At 41.0% G+C, this 23,948-nt stretch overlaps 5 protein-coding genes across 8 annotated transcripts; 2 read left to right on the top strand and 3 right to left on the bottom strand.

Annotated features, from left to right (window-relative positions):
* Nucleotides 1-3,283, bottom strand: LOC103413936 (chloroplast stem-loop binding protein of 41 kDa b, chloroplastic-like). The gene is made up of 10 exons (XM_008352366.4): nt 2,908-3,283; nt 2,601-2,738; nt 2,304-2,390; nt 2,121-2,211; nt 1,951-2,005; nt 1,299-1,359; nt 847-1,068; nt 641-757; nt 463-552; nt 1-337 (listed from the first exon to the last, which is right to left on the bottom strand). The coding sequence occupies exons 1-10, from the start codon at nt 3,019-3,021 to the stop codon at nt 161-163; spliced, it is 1,152 nt and encodes a 383-aa protein (XP_008350588.2). The 5' UTR covers nt 3,022-3,283; the 3' UTR covers nt 1-160.
* A 127-nt stretch (nt 3,284-3,410) lies between these two features.
* On the top strand, nt 3,411-12,708 carry LOC103451283 (AP-3 complex subunit mu-like). Of its 3 annotated transcripts, none has more exons than XM_029089956.2 (7): nt 3,411-3,550; nt 3,667-3,766; nt 4,152-4,262; nt 4,353-4,442; nt 11,491-11,700; nt 11,826-12,033; nt 12,273-12,708. In XM_029089956.2, the coding sequence occupies exons 4-7, from the start codon at nt 4,438-4,440 to the stop codon at nt 12,516-12,518; spliced, it is 669 nt and encodes a 222-aa protein (XP_028945789.1). In that variant the 5' UTR covers nt 3,411-3,550; nt 3,667-3,766; nt 4,152-4,262; nt 4,353-4,437; the 3' UTR covers nt 12,519-12,708. The 3 variants fall into 3 exon arrangements, with proteins under 3 accessions (XP_028945789.1, XP_028945790.1, XP_070665587.1); XM_029089957.2 differs by having other exon boundaries at nt 3,667-3,752; XM_070809486.1 differs by lacking the exons at nt 11,491-11,700; nt 11,826-12,033; nt 12,273-12,708 and adding an exon at nt 4,520-4,552.
* LOC103450840 (psbP domain-containing protein 1, chloroplastic-like) lies at nt 12,651-14,496 on the bottom strand. Of its 2 annotated transcripts, none has more exons than XM_008390239.4 (4): nt 14,301-14,496; nt 13,607-13,759; nt 13,072-13,509; nt 12,651-13,003 (listed from the first exon to the last, which is right to left on the bottom strand). In XM_008390239.4, the coding sequence occupies exons 1-4, from the start codon at nt 14,406-14,408 to the stop codon at nt 12,782-12,784; spliced, it is 921 nt and encodes a 306-aa protein (XP_008388461.2). In that variant the 5' UTR covers nt 14,409-14,496; the 3' UTR covers nt 12,651-12,781. The 2 variants fall into 2 exon arrangements, with proteins under 2 accessions (XP_008388461.2, XP_008388460.2); XM_008390238.4 differs by having other exon boundaries at nt 13,607-13,780; nt 14,301-14,479.
* Nucleotides 14,497-15,683: 1,187 nt separating this feature from the next.
* On the top strand, nt 15,684-19,468 carry LOC103433854 (alkaline/neutral invertase A, mitochondrial-like). Its single transcript, XM_008372142.4, has 6 exons — nt 15,684-16,808; nt 17,162-17,321; nt 17,488-17,699; nt 18,026-18,519; nt 18,622-18,670; nt 18,856-19,468. The coding sequence occupies exons 1-6, from the start codon at nt 16,020-16,022 to the stop codon at nt 19,180-19,182; spliced, it is 2,031 nt and encodes a 676-aa protein (XP_008370364.3). The 5' UTR covers nt 15,684-16,019; the 3' UTR covers nt 19,183-19,468.
* A 286-nt stretch (nt 19,469-19,754) lies between these two features.
* LOC103450837 (protein RTF1 homolog) lies at nt 19,755-23,716 on the bottom strand. Its single transcript, XM_070810087.1, has 3 exons — nt 23,653-23,716; nt 23,489-23,522; nt 19,755-21,986 (listed from the first exon to the last, which is right to left on the bottom strand). Exon 3 carries the CDS (start codon nt 21,937-21,939, stop codon nt 20,005-20,007), a length of 1,935 nt encoding a protein of 644 aa, XP_070666188.1. The 5' UTR covers nt 21,940-21,986; nt 23,489-23,522; nt 23,653-23,716; the 3' UTR covers nt 19,755-20,004.
* Between the last annotated feature and the right edge of the window lie 232 nt (nt 23,717-23,948).

Consider the following 23,948-nt stretch of genomic DNA (forward strand, 5'->3'; position numbering starts at 1 on the left):
TAAAATACCAACGAAATATATTCATTTATCTTCTAATTAAATACATTTGAATATGAAACAGCAACATCACAGAAAAAATTAATTTGATTTCCTCTTGATCCTGAAATAATTAATAAAAATGGAGGATACAAATCAAAGGGAGCAAAGAGAGTCTGGAGATTTAGCTGAGGACAAGACTTTTGCCAAGAATGATGTCATCTGTTGAGAAATCAGCTGCTTTCCTGAATGTTCCTCTCCCAAAGTCTAGGTTGTACGAGTCCGCAAGACCTTCCACCAGGTCATATTCGGGTTTCCATCCGAGCACGCTCTTTGCTTTGTCGATCGATGCAAAGAAATGCTGCATCAAATGAAAAGAAACACAATTGAAGTTGGTTAATCAGGTTCCGGCCTCATGAAAGTAAGAGCATAAGTTTTCTTTAGCTTCTCGTTGAATTCTTAAAACGTCTCTAAGACCATATTTACCTGGTCACGGAATGGAAAGGCCTTCTTCTTGCCAAAATCGAACTCTTTGGGGTTGTAATGAATGATCTCAGGCTCAGGAAAACCAGCAGCCTAACAAAAAGTGAAAACATATGATAAACTCTAGTTTGAGAAGATTATGAATATTTGTCTATCTAGGAACTTATCAGCAAGCAATTACCTTTGCGCATGCTTTTGCTAGTCCGTCAAAGGTTACATATTTGTCTCCCGAGATGTTGAATACTTGTTTGCTGGCCTTTTCGTTACCAAGAACCTTAATGAAGGCAGTCGCTAAGTCCTGCAAAACGAATTCACATAAAAAAATTGCCCTTATATGCTGCAATATAGAAATCTAAATAAGTACATTATGACTGACACTTCACTAACCTTGACATGACCAAGCTGTGTAATTTGTATCCCTGAGTTCGGAACTGGGATTGGGCGGCCAGCTTTCAACCGGTGGAAGAACCACTCTTCAACAGGGTTATAGTTCAATGGTCCATAGATGTAGACTGGCCTTATTGAAGTCCAGTTAACACCCTTTGATTCGAGCAAGCTCTCTGTCTCGAGCTTTCCCTTGTGCCTGCTCTTTGGATCAACTGCATCGATCTACCACCAGGATTCGTCAAGTTTAGAATTATGGAAAGACAAGTAGAATGAAATAGAAAGGATAAAAAAGGTAATTAGAGGAAAAACAAGTTAGGAGTTTTTTTTTGGTAATAAACAAGTTAGGAGTTAAGCTCGAATTTCCACAATGCCATGACAAGAGTGATTTGAATCACAGTACAAGAGTAGGACCAAAAGAATGAAAAGTAAGCCATTTGTAACATCAAACATACCTCAAAGTGAGGTAGCTGATCAGATTTGAGATAGACACCGGCTGAAGAGCAGTATATGTACCTGAGAATTCAGCGGAATTCTTAGACCTTCCAAAAATTTCCACTATATAATGTGGAAAATTGGAAATAAGTGCAATTTTAATTCATTTTTGCATCAAACATTAGGTCTACCATGTTAGTGTTCGATTAAGTCTTAGAATGTTTTCAAACGAACTATAAGCATCGGCTCGCACCATACAAGTTGATCATTCCAGGTCATGATTGATTCTTTGCTTCCATTTTTACTCACAATCACATCTCTACTACGGTATTACCATTGGTCTTCTGTACACCTGAATAACGTCAGCTGCTTTTCCTCATTCACAACATATTTAACGAAAACCAGGTTTATTATCGTCTGGGATAATAAAATGGCAAGCTGCAGTCAAAGGTACTTGATTTTATAACAGAAAGACGAATTTTAAAATCTGCCATATTCTAAAGTATTTAGATCAGATGTCTTATGATAGTATTGTTTTGTTTACTTCTACTTCGAACACTCCTAATCTCAAACCATATCCAGGAGAAAATGACCTGATAGGCTGATAAAGGAGAAATAATTTCAGTTGCTTTACTAAGAAGATAAGCAAATTCATCAGTAGGCTGTTCTTACTGTTCTATCTTCGGTAGTCCCTCAATTATCGGCACAACTTCTTCTGCCTCTCGTCCTGAAAATTTCCAAGTACGGATTATGAAGCAGAACAGTAAGCTATAGTAAACAGGAACTTTATTCTAGTGCGGCAAATTCAAATTGCAGAGGCTAAATGTAAAGACTATGCGCACCATTTATATCGTAAACAACGTCATAGCCTTCAGCTGAAAGACTGGATTTCACAAAGTCATAGTCCCTTCTGTCTCCTTTCAAGTGCAAAATCTAGCAAAACACGATCACTAGAAAATGAAAATCTGAGAAAGCATTAGAAGTAAATAATGGACTTTCAAAGCCTTAACGACACTATCATATACCTTTGAAGCGAAATCTGTGTAATCCGCATCGGATTCTCCTGGCAACTGCTGAGTAATGGGTGCTTTTCCTCTGGTAAACAGAGTCACCTGCCAAAGTAAACTCAATGTCATAACTTATCAATGTATCAAAAGAAAAAAGTGTAACTGTCGCATTGCAACGTGACACTACTAATTCACACGTTCTTACTAAATCCACGGTGCGACAGTTACACAACTTATACTGATGAAAGCAAAATCATAGTAGGGGAATGATGAAAAAGTCGAGAACTTGGAAATTTAGAAAGAGAAGGAGGATACCTGATGACCCTCTTTAACAAGGAGTCTTGACAAGAAGACGCCGATGAATCGGGTCCCTCCCATTATAAGAATCTTCTTTGCACTCGATGCTGAAACTTGCAATGCCCCTCCTCTTGGCTGCGAGGCCCTTCTTTTACACTGCAACAATTAACACATGACAACTTCTAAGTTGAAAACAACGAAATGCAAGTAAAAACATAAACTTTCCGGCAAATGGGTCGAATTGATTCAACAAAAAGGAAACTTAGATTCTACCCATCAAAGAAAAGCATCATAAGAATGCATATTTGAGAGAGAAAGAGAGGACCTGGAGTTGGGAGTGGAGGAGTTTGGTGCCATTGAAGTCAGAGAGAGAGGAAGGAGGGAGGAGAGAGAAAGATGGGTTTCTCTGCTGCGGTTGCACAGCCACCAACCTTGCCATTTCTCTCTTCTATTCTACAACTCTATATCCAATCTTCTTCTTCTTCCTCTCTCTCTCTCTCTCTCTCTCTGAGTGTTGGGTTTTCTGAAATTCTCGAAATATTTCATGCCGTCGTCGTCTTCTTCCACTTTCTCTTGGCGTTCGCTGAGTCGAACGTTCGGTCACAGGATAAGAGGGTATGACCCACCACCACTCCTTTTCGTTTTGCCCATATCCACACTCCAGTCACTCCTCGGCCTCCCATTCCACCACGCTCAACCTCCCCAACACGACGCCGTAAAGGTCAAAACTTTCGCGCCTTAAGGCGCCAAATGCCCATTTGTGAGTTGGGTTTGGGCTTTTGAGTTGGGTCAAGTTTTGGGTTTTGGGCTTTTTTGTGCTCTGCAAAAACTCCAAAATCTGAACGCTGAGAAGATGAAGAATACGAAGAAGAAAAGCTTCGAACTTTCGATTTTGCTTTTGTGTATTTGAAATTTATTTACACAGAGAGAGAGATGTTGCAGTGCATATTTCTTCTATCGGATTCTGGGTAAGTCACCAAATCATTGAAATTTTTTTCCCATTTGATCTGAAAATTTAATTGACGAATTTTAGTAGGTAAAAGCAAATTTCAATTTTTTGTTGCTAAATTATGGGATTTTTCAGTGAGGTGATGCTGAAGAAACAGCTTACTGGGCAGCGTGTGGACCGTTCGATATGCACATGGTTCTGGGAGCATACAATTTCTCAAGGTGATTCTCCCAAGGTAGCTACTAAAAGTTTTTATGTTTTTTTGCCAAATTGTATATTTTTAGGCATGGGCGTAGTCACGTTGGCTAGAGAAGACCGGACGTGCTCTCTATGCACCCCGAGTTTGAATCTTCCTCCCGTACTTTAGATTAATTTAAAGTAGAATATCACCCGAATAAAAAGAATTTGTATCTGTTACCTTCATCTGGTTTTCATGAATCTTTCAAATTGGGCTTATTATCTTGTATGTTGTTGTTCCTTTTCAGTTTTTAGTTGTGTATGTATATAACTTATGCTTCCCTCCCTTTTCACTTTATTTATGCATACATTTAAGTTGATATGTAGTTGGTTGCGTGCTTGTCAATCCATTTCTTACACCCTATGTGTGATTTTGTTATTAGCTGCAACCGGTAATTGCTTCGCCAACGCACTATCTTTTCCAAGTTCTTCGCGAGGGGATAACATTTTTAGCTTGTACCCAAGTTGAAATGCCGCCTTTGATGGGCATCGAGGTGAATATCATTGCTGAATGTGTGTTAGATTTTATGATTTGATTTTTGTATGCGTTGAACAAGATTGAACTTTAACCGTTTGACTTGTAGTTTCTGTGCAGGGTAGCTGATGTCCTGACGGATTATCTTGGCAGCTTGAATGAAGACTTGATTAAAGATAACTTTGTCATTGTATATGAGGTATTGTCTTGATTATACTTTTGCTGCTTATTGTGATTTGATAAGCGAATGTTTTGCTAAATTATCGTTTCTTCTAGAATGCGTGTCTGTTGTGAGGATTATTGTTTGCCTTTGTATCTGTGATTGTTTTGTAAACCACTTGTAACGTAGAACTAAAATCTCAACAACAACATGGACAACAACAACAACAACAACAACAACAACAAAGCCTTTTCCCACTAAGTGGGGTCGGCTATATGAATCCTAGAACGCCATTGCGTTCGGTTTTGTGTCATGTCCTCCGTTAGATCCAAGTACTCTAAGTCTTTTCTTAGAGTCTCTTCCAAAGTTTTCCTAGGTCTTCCTCTACCCCTTCGGCCCTGAACCTCTGTCCCGTAGTCACATCTTCGAACCGGAGCGTCAGTCGGCCTTCTTTGCACATGTCCAAATCACCGGAGCCGATTTTCTCTCATCTTTCCTACAATTTCGGCTACTCCTACTTTACCTCGGATATCCTCATTCCCAATCTTATCCTTTCTCGTGTGCCCACACATCCCACGAAGCATCCTTATCTCCGCTACACCCATTTTGTGTACGTGTTGATGCTTCACCGCCCAACATTCTGTGCCATACAACATCGCTGGCCTTATTGCCATCCTATAAAATTTTCCCTTGAGCTTCAGTGGCCTACGGGTCACACAACACGCCGGATGCACTCTTACACTTCATCCATCCAGCTCGTATTCTATGGTTGAGATCTCCATCTAATTCTCCGTTCTCTTGCAAGATAGATCCTAGGTAGCGAAAACGGTCGCTTTTTGTGATCTTCGCTAGATTGCTCCGGTCATTAGTGTGGATAAGTATATAAATGGATAGAGATAGGAAAGCAAACACAAGATGTACGTGGTTCACCCAGATTGGTTACGTCCACGGAATAGAAGAGTTCTCATTAATTGTGAAGGGTTTACACAGTACATAGGTTCAAGCTCTCCTTTAGGGAGTACAAGTGAATGATTTAGTACAAATGACATTAGGAAATATTGTGGGAGAATGATCTCGTAATCACGAAACTTCTAAGTATCGGAGTGTGGTGTCGTCTTGACTTGCCTTATCTGTCTCATAGGTAGATGTGGCATCTTCTCTGGAAGTACTCTTCCTCCATCCAGGGGTGGTATCTTTAACTGGTGGAGATGCACAAGGTAATGTATCAATTTCACTTGAAGCTTACTTGTAGTTTCAGGCTTGGTCAAGCGCGATACAAACCATGTAGTAGGAGTCCCCCAAGTCGCCGAGCTAGGGGGTCTGCTGAAAGAGGTGACAGACAAGGTAAGCAATCAGAGCTCCGACTGATTGTTCACCTTCTCCCCATCTTGCAGCAGCATGAAGGATAAAGAGAAGAAAAATGAGAAGAGATGATATGAGATACTTTTGCTTTTGAAGAAGTAACTTTCCACAGGCTTATTCTTGAACTGAGCTAGAGGGTTTTCTGGTTTCCTCCAGAGTATAAGGCCGACTGAAGAATTTGAGGGTCAAAACAAGTCCATCAAATCTAGAGTAGGTTCCACCCTGCTGATATGGGATACTTTTGCTTTTGACAGAGTAATGGATGTATCGGCACGTGTGCTGTTACGCTTGTCTCCACATGCTTCCTTGTATCCTTCGCACTTGCCCTATCTGTTCCTCAAGCAGATGCGGAATCTTCCCTGGAAACATAAGATGTTGAAGATAAGTACTCGAGAGCAATGCCAGGTAAGTAATTAGGTAAGGGGTTCCAGGCAGTCAGTTCCTGGCTGGAAGCTTGATTCCAAGTGCTGACTGATTGCTCTCTTTCTCCTTGTCTTGCAGGTAAAAACAAGGCCAAAGGAAAAGACAGGGAAAAAGCATGATATGGGATACTCTTGCTTTTAACCCTGATGATATGAGATATTCTTGCTCTAGTATAACTTGTTTGCAGAGGTATTATCGGGGGGAAAGAAAGCTGAATATTTCGAAAGGCTTCGTTGGGAGTGCCCTCTCAGATATGATGAAGGGTTGAGCATTTTTGCAGGTCTGCCTGTCCGTTGGGGATGGAGGTCGACATATATAGGAGTCTCCCTAACAACAAGTAGTAATGCTATTCCTTTACCCTGCTTGGTCATAGCACGGTAGTGGGAGCTGCCAGTTTCACATGTTTTAACTCTGTCAGAGCACTTTGAAAAAGTGGTCTGTGGTATCTGGCTCTCGAGATTCGGAGAACGATGCCTCTTCGATTTTTGAGAAAGCAATCATGCTGGGGGTCTGGCTCTCGAGATTCAGAGAGCAGTGTCTCTTCGATTTTTGAAGAAGTAATCATGTTGGGAGTCTGGCTCTCGAGATTCGGAGGGCGGTGCCTCTTCGATTTTGGAGCAAGCAATCTTGTTGGGAGTGTTGTCTCGAATGTGAGTAAAGGTTGGGCATGTTTGCTAGTCTACCTTGCCACGAAGCACAAAGGTTGACACACAGGGACTTTCCAATTATCCAGCAATGGTACTGTTCCTTTACCCTCTCTTCGATTTTGAGAAAGTAGTCATGTTGGGAGTCTGGCTCTCGAGATTCGAAGGACGGTGCCTCTTCGATTTTGGAGCAAGCAATCTTGTTGGGAGTGTTTTCTCGAATGTGAGTAAAGGTTGGGCATGTTTGCTAGTCTACCTTGCCACGAAGCACAGAGGTTGACACACAGGGACTTTCCAATTATCTAGCAGTGGTACTGTTCCTTTACCCTTGTGGGTAATAATATGGTAGCTAAACCTTCAAAATTTATGTGTCTAAACTTTGTTAGTGCTGTTTCTTTGCTATTCTTTTACCTTTCTTGGTCAGAGCGATGTAGTGGAAGCTGCAAGCTTCACGTGCTCAACTTTGGCAGAGAACTTTGGCAAAGTTATCTGTGGTACCCATGAGCTATTGTTGCGTGTGGGAAGTGGGTGATTGAACAGTAAGATTCATGTGCTTTCTACTTCATCAGAAGTCTTCGACAGAATGCCCATAATTTCTGCAAAGCTGAGTGTGCGTGTGACAGGTGCTGACAAGGCTAGAAAAGTAGGTGCCTCTTCGATTTCTGAGATCGGCCCTCGTGGTCTCTGAGCAGCCCAGCTTTTGAGAAAGCGAGCGCCTCTTCGATTGATTCGGAGAACGATGCCTCATCGATTTTTGAGAAAGCAATCATGCTGGGGGTCTGGCTCTCGAGATTCGGGGAGCAGTCTCTTCGATTTTTGAGAAAGTAATCATGTTGGGAGTCTGGCTCTCGAGATTCGGAGGGCGGTGCCTCTTCGATTTTGGAGCAAGCAATCTTGTTGGGAGTGTTTTCTCGAATGTGAGTAAAGGTTGGGCATGTTTGCTAGTCTACCTTGCCACGAAGCACAGAGGTTGACACATAGGGACTTTCCAATTATCCAGCAATGGTACTGTTCCTTTACCCTCTCTTCGATTTTTAAGAAAGTAATCATGTTGGGAGTCTGGCTCTCGAGATTCGAAGGACGGTGCCTCTTCGATTTTGGAGCAAGCAATCTTATTGGGAGTGTTTTCTCGAATGTGAGTAAAGGTTGGGCATGTTTGCTAGTCTACCTTGCCACGAAGCACAGAGGTTGAAACACAGGGACTTTCCAATTATCCAGCAGTGGTACTGTTCCTTTACCCTTGTGGGTAATAATATGGTAGCTAGACCTTCAAAATTTATGGGTCTAAACTTTGTTAGTGCTGTTTCTTTGCTATTCTTTTACCCTTCTTGGTCAGAGCGATGTAGTGGGAGCTGCAAGCTTCACGTGCTCAACTTTGGCAAAGAACTTTGGCAAAGTTATCTGTGGTACCCATGAGCTATTGTTGCGTGTGGGAAGTGGGTGATTGAACAGTAAGATTCATGTGTTTTCTACTTCCCCAGAAGTCTTCGACAGAATGCCCATAATTTCCGCAAAGCTGAGTGTGCGTGTGACAGGTGCTGACAAGGCTGGAAAAGTAGGTGCCTCTTCGATTTCTGAGATCGGCCCTCGTGGTCTCTGGGGAGCCCAGCTTTTGAGAAAGCGAGCGCCTCTTCGATTTCTGAGATCGGCCTTCGTGGTCTTTGAGCAGCCCAACTTTTGAGAAAGCAAACGCCTCTTCGATTTCTGAGATCAACCCTCGTGATCTCTAAGCAGCCCAGCTTTTGAGAAAGCAAACGCCTCTTCGATTTCTGAGCAGGCGCCTCTTCGATTTCTGAGCAGGCGCCTCTTCGATTTCTGAAGCTCCGTCGAGTGCAGATTTTTATAGGGGCTGACATTAAGTTCCAAAGCACACTTAAATCTCCACCAGTAGAAGTTTCATTCTTGCACTTCTAAGATCTTGATTTGTCCGACCTCTTCTCTCTTCAACACCTTTGAAAATGTCTGGCCCCTCCGACCGTCGTTTTGACTTGAACCTTGTTGAAGAGGCAGCCCCGCCTTCTCCAGACAACATATGGCGCCCATCCTTCGTCTCCCCTACTGGTCCTCTTACCGTTGGGGATTCCGTGATGAAGAATGATATGACCGCTGCGGTGGTGGCCAGGAACCTTCTCACTCCCAAAGATAACAGACTACTTTCCAAACGGTCTGATGAGTTAGCTGTTAAGGATTCGCTGGCTCTCAGTGTTCAGTGTGCAGGTTCTGTGTCTAATATGGCCCAACGCCTATTTGCTCGAACCCGCCAAGTTGAATCATTGGCGGCTGAAGTGATGAGTCTCAAACAGGAGATTAGAGGGCTCAAGCATGAGAATAAACAGTTGCACCGGCTCGCACATGACTATGCTACAAACATGAAGAGGAAGCTTGACCAGATGAAGGAAACTGATGGTCAGGTTTTATTTGATCATCAGAGATTTGTGGGTTTGTTCCAAAGGCATTTATTGCCTTCGTCTTCTGGGGCTGTACCGCGTAATGAAGCTCCAAATGATCAACCTCTGATGCCTCCTCCTTCTAGGGTTCTGTCCAGTACTGAGGCTCCAAATGATCCCCCTCCGGTGCCTTCTCTTTCTGGGGCTCTACCGACTGCTGAGACTTCTCCTAAGCAACCTTTGTGAAGGCTCCCTCTTGTGTGTTTATTTTGACTCATGTATATGTACATATTTGTAGCTTATCGGGGATATCAATAAATAAGCTTTCCTTTATTTCAACGTATTGTGTTAAATACACCAAAGCCTTCTTCGCTAAGTTCTTTGAATTTTCTTTTGTTGAAGCTTGTATGTTGAAGCTTTCTGAGTGGAGCATGTAGGTTGGGGTAGTGTTCCCTTAATTTCCCGAGTGAGGAAAACTTCTCGGTTGGAGACTTGGAAAATCCAAGTCACTGAGTGGGATCAGCTATATGAATCTTAGAACGCCATTGTGCTCGATCATGTGTCATGTCCTTCGTTAGATCCAAGTACTCTAAGTCTTTTCTTAGAGTCTCTTCCAAAGTTTTCCTAGGTCTTCCTCTACCCCTGCGGCCCTGAACCTCTGTCCCATAGTCGCATCTTCTAATCGGAGCGTCAGTAAGCCTTCTTTGCACATGTCCAAACCACCGTAACCGATTTTCTCTCATCTTTCCTTCAATTTCGGCTACTCCTACTTTACCCCGGATATCCTCATTCCTAATCTTATCCTTTCTCGTGTGCCCACACATCCAACGAAGCATCCTCATCTCCGCTACACCCATTTTGTGTACGTGTTGATGTTTCACCGCCCAACATTCTGTGCCATACAGCATCGCCGGCCTTATTGCCGTCTTATAAAATTTTCCCTTGAGCTTCAGTGGCATACGGCGGTCTCACAACACGCCGGATGCACTCTTCCACTTCATCCATCCAGCTTGTATTCTATGGTTGAGATCTCCATCTAATTCTCCGTTCTTTTGCAAGATAGATCCTAGGTAACGAAAACGGTCGCTCTTTGGTATTTCTTGATCTCCGATCCTCACCCCTAACTCGTTTTGGCCTCCATTTGCACTAAACTTGCACTCCATATATTCTGTCTTTGATCGGCTTAGGCGAAGATCTTTAGATTCCAACACTTCTCTCCAAAGGTTAAGCTTTGCATTTACCCCTTCCTGAGTTTCATCTATCAACACTATATCGTCTGCGAAAAGCATACACCAAGGAATATCATCTTGAATATGTCCTGTTAACTCATCCATTACCAACGCAAAAAGGTAAGGACTTAAGGATGAGCCTTGATGTAATCCTACAGTTATGGGAAAGCTTTCGGTTTGTCCTTCATGAGTTCTTACGGCAGTCTTTGCTCCTTCATACATATCCTTTATAGCTTGGATATATGCTACTCGTACTCCTTTCTTCTCTAAAATCCTCCAAAGAATGTCTCTTGGGACCCTATCATACGCTTTTTCCAAATCTATAAAGACCATGTGTAAATCCTTTTTCCCATCTCTATATCTTTCCATCAATCTTCGTAAGAGATAGATTGCCTCCATGGTTGAGCGCCCTGGCATGAACCCGAATTGGTTGTCCGAAACCCGTGTCTCTTGCCTCAATCTATGCTCAATGACTCTCTCCCAGAGCTTCATTGTATGACTCATTAGCTTAATACCCCTATAGTTCATGCAATTTTGTACGTCGCCCTTATTCTTGTAGATAGGCACCAAAGTGCTCGTTCGCCACTCATTTGGCATCTTCTTCGTTTTCAAAATCCTATTGAAAAGGTCAGTGAGCCATGTTATACCTGTCTCTCCCAAAAGTTTCCACACTTCGATTGGTATATCGTCTGGGCCTATTGCTTTTTTATGCTTCATCTTCTTCAAAGCTACAACCACTTCTTCCTTCCGGATTCGACGATAAAAAGAGTAGTTTCTACACTCTTCTGAGTTACTCAACTCCCCTAAAGAAGCACTCATTTCATGTCCTTCATTGAAAAGATTATGAAAATAACCTCTCCATCTGTCTTTAACCGCGTTATACAAGTCAATTGGTGTTTACCTTTAACCGCTCTAAAATTTATAAGACGTTATCAGTTATGGATGGTGATGATTACTCTACTAAATTTGCAGATTTTGTAGTTATAATTGGATGAATTGTATCTTAATGTTTTGTGCTTAAAGATTTCTGCTTGCTGCTCAGGGATGGGGTCCTGGTGAAATGTGAGATATATGGTGAAGTTCAAGTAAACTCCCAACTCTCTGGTGTCCCTGATTTGACTATTTCATTTGCAAACCCTGCTATTCTTGATGATGTAAGATTTCATCCATGTGTTCGATTTCGCCCATGGGAAGCCCATCAAGTTCTGTCGTTTGTGCCCCCTGACAGAAAGTTTAAGTTGATGAGTTACAGGTCAGTGGTGTAAAAGGGACACTAAGTTCTTAAATTGAGGGAAATTCAAAGCTTACTTATGTGCAGTATTTTGGTATCTCCGTCCTTGTTTTATTTTCTAAAAACTGTATGCTTCTTTTATGCAGGGTTAGAAAGTTGAAGAGCTCTCCAATCTATGTAAAGCCCCAGCTAACCTCAGATGCCGGGACATGTCGTGTTAGTGTGTTGGTTGGAATACGAAATGATCCTGGAAAGACGATTGATTCAATAACTGTACAATTTCAACTTCCTCCCTGCGTTTTATCAGCTCATCTGAATTCAAATTATGGAACCGTGAACATTCTTGCTAACAAGGTACGAACATAGGATTTCCGTATCACTTGTACCCTTGGCAATGATGACTAGCCTTGAATTTCCATAATCAATTGTGATACGTACGTAGATGAAATGGTAGTTCATGTATTTTTTTTTTTTTTCCCAATTATTCTTCACTGTTCTGGTTGCAATTTCTGCAGTTTTTAAAGGATCAGAATGTGTAGTTCTCCTGGTCGGAGTTTGGGTTTAATATAGCGAACTCTTCGTGTTTTTTGTAGACATGTTCATGGACGATAGGGAAGATTCCTAAGGACAAAGCCCCTGCAATGTCAGGGACATTAGTGCTTGAAACAGGATTAGAGCGCCTTCATGTTTTTCCGACATTTCAAGTGGGTTTTAGGATCATGGGTGTTGCTCTCTCTGGCTTGCAAATAGATAAACTGAATTTGAAGAATCTACCAAAACCACCTTATAAGGGTTTTCGAGCTCTCACTCGAGCAGGGGAATTTGAAGTCAGGTCATAATGCACCGATATGAATCCCTATTTGTGAAAATTGCTCCGAATGCGATTAATCGTGTGCTGCAGTTTGTAATTTGTAAATTTGTTTTTGTAACATAGCATCTCGGTCTTGAGAGTGCCTTCGATTTAGCTGAAATGAATTTGTAACGGTTTTTCTGTTACTGAAGAAATGAAAATTAGAGTGTTTTACAGAACTAGACTCCAATTGGCATTTGAAGCAAAGGAATAAGAACCTTGGATGCAAAATTTTGTACAATCTTACGGTACCTAAACAGCAATCGTGTTCACTCTGAAGGACTCCATAACCCGGCGAAGATCACTTTCTTCTTCCACGAACACATTTTCCGGTGTCTGTAATCTCAACTCGTATAACTGGTTGTTTTCGACTCCTAGAACCGAAAGGTACCGCCTGTCCCATTCCAAACGAACTAATCGATCCTTCGGCATAACAGCCAGCTCGTTGTTGTTTGCGTATGATTTTATGTTCACCTAGAAAACCCATGTCAAAACACACTTTCTTAATGGTAATAAAGCTTCTAAAGATGCATGGAACTGACCTCAATTTGATAATAAAGCTTCCCATCATCAGCAACTCTTGAAGAAGTGGAAAGGATTTTCGATTCACGCCTCACGCCAAGTCTGGTAGACATGAACTCCGTCAGGTACTGCTTAAGCACTTTCTTTCCAGCTAGTTGAGGCGGACCAAGATCTTTGATGCTCTTGTAGTTGGAAGATGATGGGGATGAAAACTCGACGGAGATATTTTCATCGAGAATGTAAGGGTCTCTGAAGAATATGTCTGCTCCGGCGCCTTTCACTTGGATCCAGTTCTTAGGGTACTTGAACGAATATCCATCAAAAGTATCTATGTATTCTCTTAACCCTACAAGAGACTGCTGAGCAAATGCAGCACTCCGAAAACTGTCTCCGGCGAAGATGTAAGCTGACAAGATTAAGGCCATTGCATTCCTCCTAGGAACTGCAAAATCTTTAGTCTGATTATATATTAAAAATATGTAGTAAGAACACAACCATTGTGGAAGTTTTTGGAAATTTCATGTCAAATTTACAAATGTGTGACTCCTAGCATACCTTTGAAGAAATCTCAACAGAATCCCTGTCTGATTCGCCTCGAAAGTGCTCGGAAATCGATGTCTTCAGTCTGCCATCCATTTTACAAATTTCCTTTGCATTTGATGCTGCAACATGTAATGTTCCTTTTGGCTGTGAAACCTTACTCCTGTACTGTAATTGATTGATGATGTACTGATGTTAAAAACAAAGCCACATCACTTAGTGTCCAAGCTCAGAGAAGGAAACGATCAAAGCTAGTATACTGTTTTACGAGACGATATTCTAAACTTCTCTGATTTACATAAACGGGGACTCAAGTTCGGGTGCAAGGGGGAAGGCAAAGTATCCTAGCCAACTAGCCTAACTTACGACTGCAAGTGAAGGAGTTCCATGAAATTCACCATCTACATATGGTATATCATCATCAATCTTAACATTATGGAAATGACATATTAGTTCTACTTTGATGTTTTTTTCGACAAAGCGATATTCTAAACTACTCTAATTTACAGGGAGGGGAACTTTAACTCGGGTGCAACGAGGCGGAACACTCCTCCCGCCAACTGGCCTTATCTACATCTGCAATTCTACTCTATGCTCTAGGAAAATCAACAGAAGCTAGTAGAGGTACAATGAAAGTCAGTTCCATTGAGGTTCCCAACATTGTGAAACTTGGAACAAAAAGTAGAACAAAAATTGCAGAAAGCAGAACCTGGAGTTGAGGAGTGTGGAGTCTGGTGCCATTGAACTGAGAGAGAGAAGAGGGGAGAGGTGAGAGAGAAGGGTGTCTCTGCTGCTGCACCACCACCAACCTTGCCATGTTTCCCTATCCACTATCTTCCTCCTGCTTTCTTTTTCTTGGTTTTTGTTGGTTATATCCACAGCCTATCCTATCCATCAATCAAAGTAAAGGGCACATATGAATTTGAGGCCCTATAACCAAGACGGGCCAACAAAGGATGGACCATATCTCCAAGTCCATTTGACCCTTTGGTAAGGGAAATTATACCCACCTCCATTTATTTTCGTCCGTTAATTCTCTTTTGTTTTATTTAATTTGAAAGTTAAAAGCATACATGAGTGTGTGAATATCATTTCTGTTTGGTTAACCTTCATCGAAATACACCATTAAGGCTTTCCTTTCTTTGGTCGATTTTCACCTATTTGAAACTCGAGTTTGAATAAAACTTGTGCATACCGGGTTTGAAATGTCAATCATTTTCAACATATATGGCCGAAAAAAAACTAGGCATGATAGTAGTGGTGTATAAGATTTGGGGTTGGACAAAAGCAAATTGGCATATGAAAACATTGAAAATTAGTGGATAACAATCATTGGACACATCACAACTACCACGTGGTAGTCTAGTGGTTGAGGACGAATTCCAGGTCCGTATCCTACACGACACATCTTGAGTTCGTTTCATTGGTGCTAGTGAATCACACTGTGGTAGTTAGGAGAACGCTGAAATGTCTCGATGAGTCTTTCCAACTCCAAATAAATAGACTGCTGTGACGAAACTACTTGCTAATTCTTTTTTTTTTTTAAACAAAAAACAAAAAGATTATTGTACACATCACCAACACTTATCCCTTCTTTATGTCCGAAGTCTCTATACACTTGCAAAAATGTTATGACTCGAGAGCAGTACATCCACAAATCGACTCTTAAAATAAGAGTCGGATAAATTAGAACAAAAATCTTAACTAAGACTTCCCCCAAAGCTATAGAATCCATTCAAATAGCCACCTACATCACCAACTTAATTAAAGTTGCCGTGTAACATGGAGAAGCCCGCGATTCTTTGACACTGTTGGAGAAAGTATCAACATCCACAATTTCTTTGTATTCTATTTTTACATTGCTACGCTTTCTATTTTTACGAACTTATTTACCACTGTTTTGAAACGATTAAAAGCACTTTTTGAGCTAAAAATATTTACGATTTCTTTTTGGAAAATGAGTTTAAAATGCTTCTTATGAAAATAATCTCAAACGAGCCGTTAATAAATTGTTTACTATTTTGAAATTAATTATGAAAATATCTTTTAGGGAGCTTAAGTAATTACAGACCCGTTTAAGAATAAATCTCCCAATTTTCTTTGCCGGGCGAGCCCTTTTTTCCGTAGTGTCCAAGGCGCCACCGTTCATGCATAAAAAGCTATCTTCCCTGTGTACTTTCCTGAACCAACCTGCAATCCAGAAACACCATTTTCTTCTGCTCCAACCTCTCTCTTTCCTCCGCCGATGAACGCCTTCTCTCTCTGTAAGTTGGAAGAAACTCCCGACCCCGTAATCTGCATCTCAATCTTCAAAGGATCAGGTTAGCTGTATATCTGTATGTGCATATAGATATAGCTCCAATATTATGTTTTGTATCGTTTGAAGATTTGATTTTGCTGAGCATCCATCCGGCTTAAAATCTTTGATATGAATTCCCTGAGTCTTCTATGTCACGCAACAATGAAACCCACCTGTAGAATCCTCAATAGACGTCGAAACTCGGCCTTTTTTGGGTTTCCACGGCCTGCAAAATGGCTCCATGGTTTGACAAAGACTGGAAATTCGTCCTGTTTTTGTGTCAATTTTGAGGAGAACAGCCAATATCACGCCAACCCTTTTCGTATTTCGAGCTCTGGAGGCGTTTTCGATGATGCCCGGAAAGCCTCTCAGGTTCCCAGTTGGAGTTTTGGCCGATCTGGGGTTATAACTAGGTCTTATAGTGCTGGCATTGGCACAACTAGTAGAGGTGTTTCTGTGATTGCTAGTTTGGCATCCAGGTTTCGGAACCTTTCAACATCGATTGAGACCCGTGTGAATGAAAACAACTTCGAGAGGATATATGTTCAGGGTGGTATAAATGTGAAGCCTTTGGTGGAGAGGATTGATAAGGATGAGAACATTGTGGGAGAGGAAGAATCGAGGATAGAAGTTAGTGATGAAAAGAAATCGGAAAGTTTGAATGAAGCTACGGTTGTGAGTCCGGAGAGAGAGTATTCGGATATTGAGAAGGAGGCATGGAGGCTATTGAGGGATTCGGTTGTGACGTATTGTGGGAATCCCGTGGGGACTGTGGCTGCAAATGAACCTGGTGACAAGCAACTGCTGAATTATGATCAGGTCTTTATCCGTGATTTTGTTCCATCGGCACTTGCTTTCTTGCTTAAGGGAGAAGGGGAGATTGTGAGGAACTTCCTTCTTCATACATTGCAATTGCAGGTAATGGTGTGCACCACTTATCTTGGTTCCCTTCTTTTCGAGCATTAATTGTTCCGCCTTTTCGTTTTTGAATACATGATATCATGAATGGAAAGTTTGAAACCTCAAATTTTCTATAGTTTATCAATTAACAAGTTTTCAAATAATCAAAATTTCCTTTCTAGGCCATTTAAACATTGCTGATTTTGGAGTTCCAGAATTGGCATGATTCCTTTTTCTTTCTTCCAAAACAAACATTCCGTTGGTTTTGGCAAAGCTTGACTAAATTTTCATGTTGACCGCGTTTTTGTGTAATGTACCTTGAACTAATGTAGGCTTCTGGAACTCCTGATTATATGTTTCTTCTATTGTAGAGTTGGGAGAAAACTGTTGATTGCTACAGCCCAGGACAGGGATTGATGCCTGCAAGTTTTAAAGTTAGAACTGTACCTCTCGATGGAAATAAGATTGAAGAAGTTTTAGATCCAGATTTTGGTGAATCAGCTATTGGACGTGTTGCACCCGTAGATTCTGGTAAGTAGATTATAACACAGTCTGCTGTTGTTGTCATCCAGTTGTTATTGGAGGCTGATAGGCATTTCGTAACTTTTCTTAAAAGCAACTTTTCTTTTTAAATGATCTTCCTAAGTTATGGCATCTAATGGATAATGGTTTGTTGGTTGTGTAACTTCTCTGTCAGGATTATGGTGGATTATTCTATTGAGGGCTTACGGAAAGATAACCGGTGACTATGGATTACAGGAGAGGGTGGATGTTCAAACAGGCTTGAAAATGATTCTGAACTTGTGCTTAACTGATGGTTTTGATATGTTTCCATCTCTTTTAGTCACCGATGGCTCCTGCATGATAGACCGCCGGATGGGTATCCATGGCCATCCCCTTGAGATCCAAGTGAGTTACAAGGCTACTTTGAATAAGGATGCATTCATCACTTTATTTTCTTTCTGTAATCTACGAAGAGGCTACTTTCTTTGTTTTATTACCGTAAGTGTATCCTTCTTGAACATGAATTCTGAAAATTGTTGAAACTAGACTTTTTAAGAATATTCGGCTGTGTCCTGATCGTGCCCTTTTGTATGATACACACCAGTTTTTATATGGTCGTATTTATTCTTGTTATATCCTTGTATTATGAATTTTAACGCTTCATATCAAAGTTTGTTTATGTTACCTCATGTTTGGCTAATGATGTCATTATGCTGAATATGATTTTTCAGACCTTATTTTACTCAGCTCTTCGATGCTCCCGTGAGATGCTTGGTGTAAATGATGGATCCAAGAATTTGGTAAGGGCGATCAACAACAGACTCAGCGCTTTGTCATTCCACATCAGAGAATATTACTGGGTGGATATGAAAAAAATCAATGAGATATATCGGTATAAGACAGAAGAGTACTCTACGGAGGCCACCAACAAGTTCAATATCTACCCTGACCAAATTCCTCTATGGTTAATGGACTGGATTCCAGAAGAAGGCGGGTATTTTATTGGCAATCTACAACCAGCCCACATGGACTTCAGGTTTTTCACTCTTGGAAATCTTTGGTCCATTGTTTCTTCATTGGGTACTCCGAAGCAAAATGATGCTGTATTGAATTTTATTGAAGCCAAATGGGATGATCTTGTGGGGCATATGCCACTTAAGATATCATACCCTGCCTTGGAGTTTGACGAATGGCGTATAATCACCGGCAGCGACCCAAAGAATACGTGAGCTAGCCGCCCGTTTATATTTGCTAGTTGTCGTGTTCTAGCAACTTTCTTGTTCATGATCAGTTGCTCACTGAAGTATGTTTGTCTTGACTCCTACAGCCCTTGGTCATATCATAATGGTGGATCCTGGCCGACGCTTCTGTGGCAGGTGAGCGTTGCTTCAGTAACACTAAATATTTTGTGTATGCTCAAGAAATTATGACATTTTATGGAATTATTTGTCATGATACTACCATCGGCCTCCTCTGTTCTTAGGCCGGAAGCTGTTGCAGTTTATGTTGAGTGTTTCGATCTTGGTTTTCCGTCTAAAATGCGTTTTCTATCCTATTTCAGTTCACATTGGCATGCATCAAGATGGGCAGAATCGAACTAGCTCAGAAAGCAGCTGCATTGGCTGAGAAGAGGCTTCGATCTGACCGCTGGCCCGAGTACTATGATACAAGAACAGGGAAGTTTATTGGAAAGCAATCGCGGCTTTACCAAACATGGACCATTGCCGGGTTCCTTACAACTAAAATGCTGCTGGAGAATCCAGAGAAGGCGGCCTTGCTATTCTGGGACGAGGATTACGAGCTTCTTGAGATCTGTGTTTGCGCTCTTAGCAAGAGTGGCCGGAAAAAATGCTCCAGAGGTGCCGCTAAGTCTCAGATTCTTGTATAACAAGTCCTATTCTTTCAAGGGCAACAAGTTTGGCCTTCGTACTGTACAGTAACACGTTTAGGATAGGGTACGGAAAAGTTGGATAGCGAAGAGTACTCCGATTCAAAATGTATCATGGTTGTTTTTTTTTTTTCCTGCATTATTTGTTTCGTCGACCGATTAATCAGTTAAGATGATCGGAACACATTTACAATGAGAAATATGTACTCAATAACAATTTTCACATGTGTACTTGTATTACAGTTACACGATCGTATATCTTAAGAAGACCTTTTGTTGCTGATTATTGATATTTCTACCTGCATTTTTTTTCATTTTAAGACCGAACCGCAACTGCACTTTTTTTATACAATTTTTGACACGTTTTTTATGGGGCGCATTTTAAAATCGAACCACGACTGCACTTTTTTCGTAATATGTTTTAACAATCTGAACGTCTATCTTTTAATTTTTTCATCAAAAATTATGTCTATACAAAATCATCAAATTTGAAACCGTATTTGTCAATTTTTTCCACTACAAATGAAAGTCTTAATGGTTTTAGATTTGTCTAATTTTTTGCAAGAATGATCTATGAATGATACTCTAAAAGATAGACGATTCGGATCGTTAAAATACATTCGGATCTAAAATGGTATCCTTTGATAATCTAATTATCATTCTTTCATGGCACTATCTAATTAGGGTAAATAAGCAATGGATGAAGAGTGAACTAATTAAGATTAACACTAGCCCTAAGAAGATATATACAACAATTTTGTCCAGAACAGTAACAAGTCTAACCCCACAGAAGCTACTTCCCCCAGTCTAAACAAGCAGAGCTTACGAATCAGGGTCAGGGTGAGCGTGGTGCATCTCCTGTCGTCTCATATAGTCCTTAATGGTCAAGGTCGAAGCATGCCTCCTCCCGTCATCCAGCACTCGACGCCCGACTGTTGCTTCGATCCTTTGTCTTCTCTCCATATACGCGATCGCAGCACCCTGAGGTCCACCGTACTTCTGAAGTGGAGCCAACGAGATTGGCAGCTCGAAGTTGTGCAGCACATATGATTCTGTCCCTTTGTCCACAGGAGCACTTGTATCAACCAACTTCCCTGCACCGGCTGCTGCTTCCAATGCTGCCTCTGTTGCTTGCATTCCAAGCTCTCCTGTTACATTTGCCTTTTCCCCGTTGCTACCTGTACCGGTAGTTCCATCTGTTGCCTCAGCAGCTTCATCGCCTCCTCCAGGCCTTGCATCATAGTAATTTCTCGAGCGAGTCCATCTTCTCGAGAATGGATCATAACCAGCCTCCCCCGCTTTCAGATTCATATTTCTTGGTTTCAACCCCGAAGCATTTATAAAATTCTCGAACCTGTTCTTCCTGTTCATTTCAGCTAACCTAATAGCCTTGCTATCTTTCCCCTGAGTTTGCCTGGATGCTTCTAATTCCTGGAGCCTTGTCTTGATCCTCTCAACTTCCTCCTCGTTGCCTTTACTTTCTGCAACATCCAACTGCCTCCTCAATCGTTCCTTCTCAACTGCAACGTTAACTGGCCTTGCTGAGGCCTTTTTCTCCTGCAACATTTGCTTCACAGTGGCTGCCGAGTAAACAAATGTATTCGATTTCTGAAGGGTCTCCTTCTTTTCTACCACCTCCTGTTTGCTTGGCATTTGGCCAGCACGCTTGACTTCCTTAAGCCACTGTTCAAACTCCTTCTCTTGCGGAGGAGAATCTGAGACATTAGCCATCGGCCATTTGGAGGCAGAACTTTCACTGCCCCAAACACATTTCAAGTATTTATGTGTGACTTTACCCTCTAGCTTGTACTCCCGGCCAGGATTTGTGGCAACCACGTTCTGAACCATGCAAAGCCTGTAGACAGGACCTTCTGATGATATGCCAAATCCAACCCTAACAAAGCAGCCCACGATTAACTCCTCAAAAAATGGTTCCATAACCCATTTTGCAAGTTTTGACCTTGGTATGGTAATATCCTTTATGTCCTGAAATGTCGGTAGCTCTGAACTTTCCTCATCGCTGTCAAGGAATTCATCATCCGCATTCAATGCTTCCTCTTCAGTAGGCAAACCGTCCACAGTCTCAATTTGAATGGAGCGATGCTTGGTTGGTGAAACAATATCCTGGCTACCTGCACCTCCTTTTGACGCGTCCCTTAACTTATGGTGATCCTTTGAGTCTTGTTGCCTCTTACGTTTTGCTCGCAATTTATTCAATGCATCATCCATAGCCGCTGACTTGTCAGCAGCCCGAGCCGATGAGCGTGGACCGCAAGAAAATGGAAGAGAGTCCTCTTTCCTTGATTGGGTAGATTTTGCTTTGCCTCTCTTTGATCTCAATTTCTCCATGAAATCCTTACTGCCTTTCTTCTCTGCTCGATTTGTCAAAATCATTTCTCTTTCAAGTTCACTCATTGCTGCAAGCCGTTTCCTGTCAGCATCATTCTTGTATAGATCAGGGCCAAAATCAGATTCATCACTATTTTCACCCTCATGATCAGAACCATCATAGCTAGAATCACGTTCTTCGTCACTGCCCCTTTCTGTAGGTTCAAACCTCTTCTTCAGAGGTACTTGAGAGGGCTTCCTGTTTCCACGATCATCATCTGAGTCTTCACCTCTGGAGTCACTTCCATCATCAGAATATGAACCTCCACGTTGCTGTCTAGAAGGTGGAAGCCGGTCCCGCTTTTTCCCAGCCAAACTAGTTCTTCCTGCGGCCTCAAGGAGGTCGCTTTCCAATTCCAAGTCTGACATCCCCGTTGTTTAAGTCTCTCCTAAATTGGTTGTAACGTACAGAGCGACTAGTTCAGCCACAAGAAGAACGATTAGCATATACTTGGAGATATTTCACACATATAACATAAGAACACGAAAATAAACTGACCAAACAATAATCGTATTCGAGTTACAATTAATGATGCTAATCTATGCCCGTCTAGGAAAACAATCTTATCAAAGTACTAGAGTGTCACGCAGAATCTTTGTCGAAATATATGATAGCAATGCAAGTGAAGTTGAAACCACACTGAACAAAGATATTCAGTAAGATTATCGTGCACATAAAAATTAAATTATGAATCCTTGATTCTTTTATTTAAGAAACGATGTTAACAATGCCGTTAAACAAACACAATTTTTTTAATAAATCTTAGAAATTCCATAATTTGCACTTTAAGGATAGATCTCACCAGTTTAAGCATTGATTGAAGACTCATACACACACTGTATACACGTGCACACGCACCATAAGAAAGAGAGATAGAAAGCAGGTTGCAACCGTTATCTGACTACGTGGTTAATAAGAACAAAAATCTTTATGAGACTAACCTAAACTTTCTCAGAAAAAAAGAACAAAACGCAGATATCGAATACATTCTACATGCTCGTTTCTCTCATAAATTATTAACAAAATCGTCCCACGAACCCTACCACATTCAACCAATAAGGAAAGTGACTAACAAGACAAACAGATACTAGTTTATACTTCCAGATCATTTCACTTTCCACATAATTTACTCTCTTCAGGAATTCCAAAACCGATCGCCGAATTAAAGCCAAGGTTTCCAAACGTGCTAATCAAATTGCCACCTAAGTTTCTAGCACAAACAGTTTTCACAGTTTGCCTACGAATATTACAGAGACAACATCAACAAAAACAGCAGTAATAATCGCACTGATATAACAACAGATTACAAAAGCAAAAACGATAATCTTTTCTAGGACAAGAAATTAGGGAAATTATAAAATGTAGCGAACTTTGGGACTTGATCAACACTTTTAGCCAACTTTATTTCGATTTTTAGAATTTTAACCACTTGAAGTGCTTGCTATATATTCCAAATCTTAAGAAAAAAGAAGTTAATGGCTCGTTTGTAAGTGCTTTTAAAACGAAAACGCTTTGGTGAAAATGTTTTTTAAACCAATCCTCAGTGGATCTTGCATAAGCATTTTCCACAAAATTCTTCCAAAAAAAAACACTTAAATGTTTTTGAAACTAAAAATCAATTTCACGAAAAGCGCTTTCAGCCATCTTAAAAGTCTTTAACGTGTTTTGGAAAAAATCTTAATTTTCCAAATTTCTCAAGAAATTGATATCACATAATTTATTCACCAAACCACAACAATAAAAAGAGAATTGCATGCTTGGGTTAAAAATCCACAACCTTTGATTTTAGCAAAGCACAAGGGTTGAGAAACAGAAACCAAACAACAACCTTAATATCTCCGAAGAGAAAATCAAAACCCCACAAAAACCCATGTTTTGGTTTGCTGATAAAATTGTGGGGAAGGAAAAAGATATTACCTTTATGATCAGAGGGTGTTGAGAGAGAAAATTCCTGAAAAACCAAACAAATTGTGGTTCAGCAACAGTAAATGGGGAGGACTAAGTAGGGCACATCACGGCTGTTTCATGTTTGGCAGCCGAGAAAGTGCGGGAAAGTGCGAGAAAGTGATGGCTTTGTGTACCTGTTCTGTGTGTGCACTCTCCTCATGGCGACACGTACGAAGTTGCACCACTTTACGATTGTTGGCGTATATATATAGGAACAGGAGGAGGTCCGGTTCCTATCTAACTTGGAGTTGGAATAGTGGAAATTTGTCAAATTTTGAAAAGGCCAAAAAACAGTGTAACTTGCAACATAAATTAATGATAAATAATAAATTAGTGGCTGTTTGGATCTCCTAAAGTAGTAATTAATTAACTTTCACAAACAAAAATTTAGAATGTTGGGCCTCCTAGCAAATATTATTTAATGGGCATG

This window comes from Malus domestica, chromosome 12 (genome assembly GCF_042453785.1).
Source record: "Malus domestica chromosome 12, GDT2T_hap1".
Classification (NCBI taxonomy): domain Eukaryota; kingdom Viridiplantae; phylum Streptophyta; class Magnoliopsida; order Rosales; family Rosaceae; genus Malus; species Malus domestica.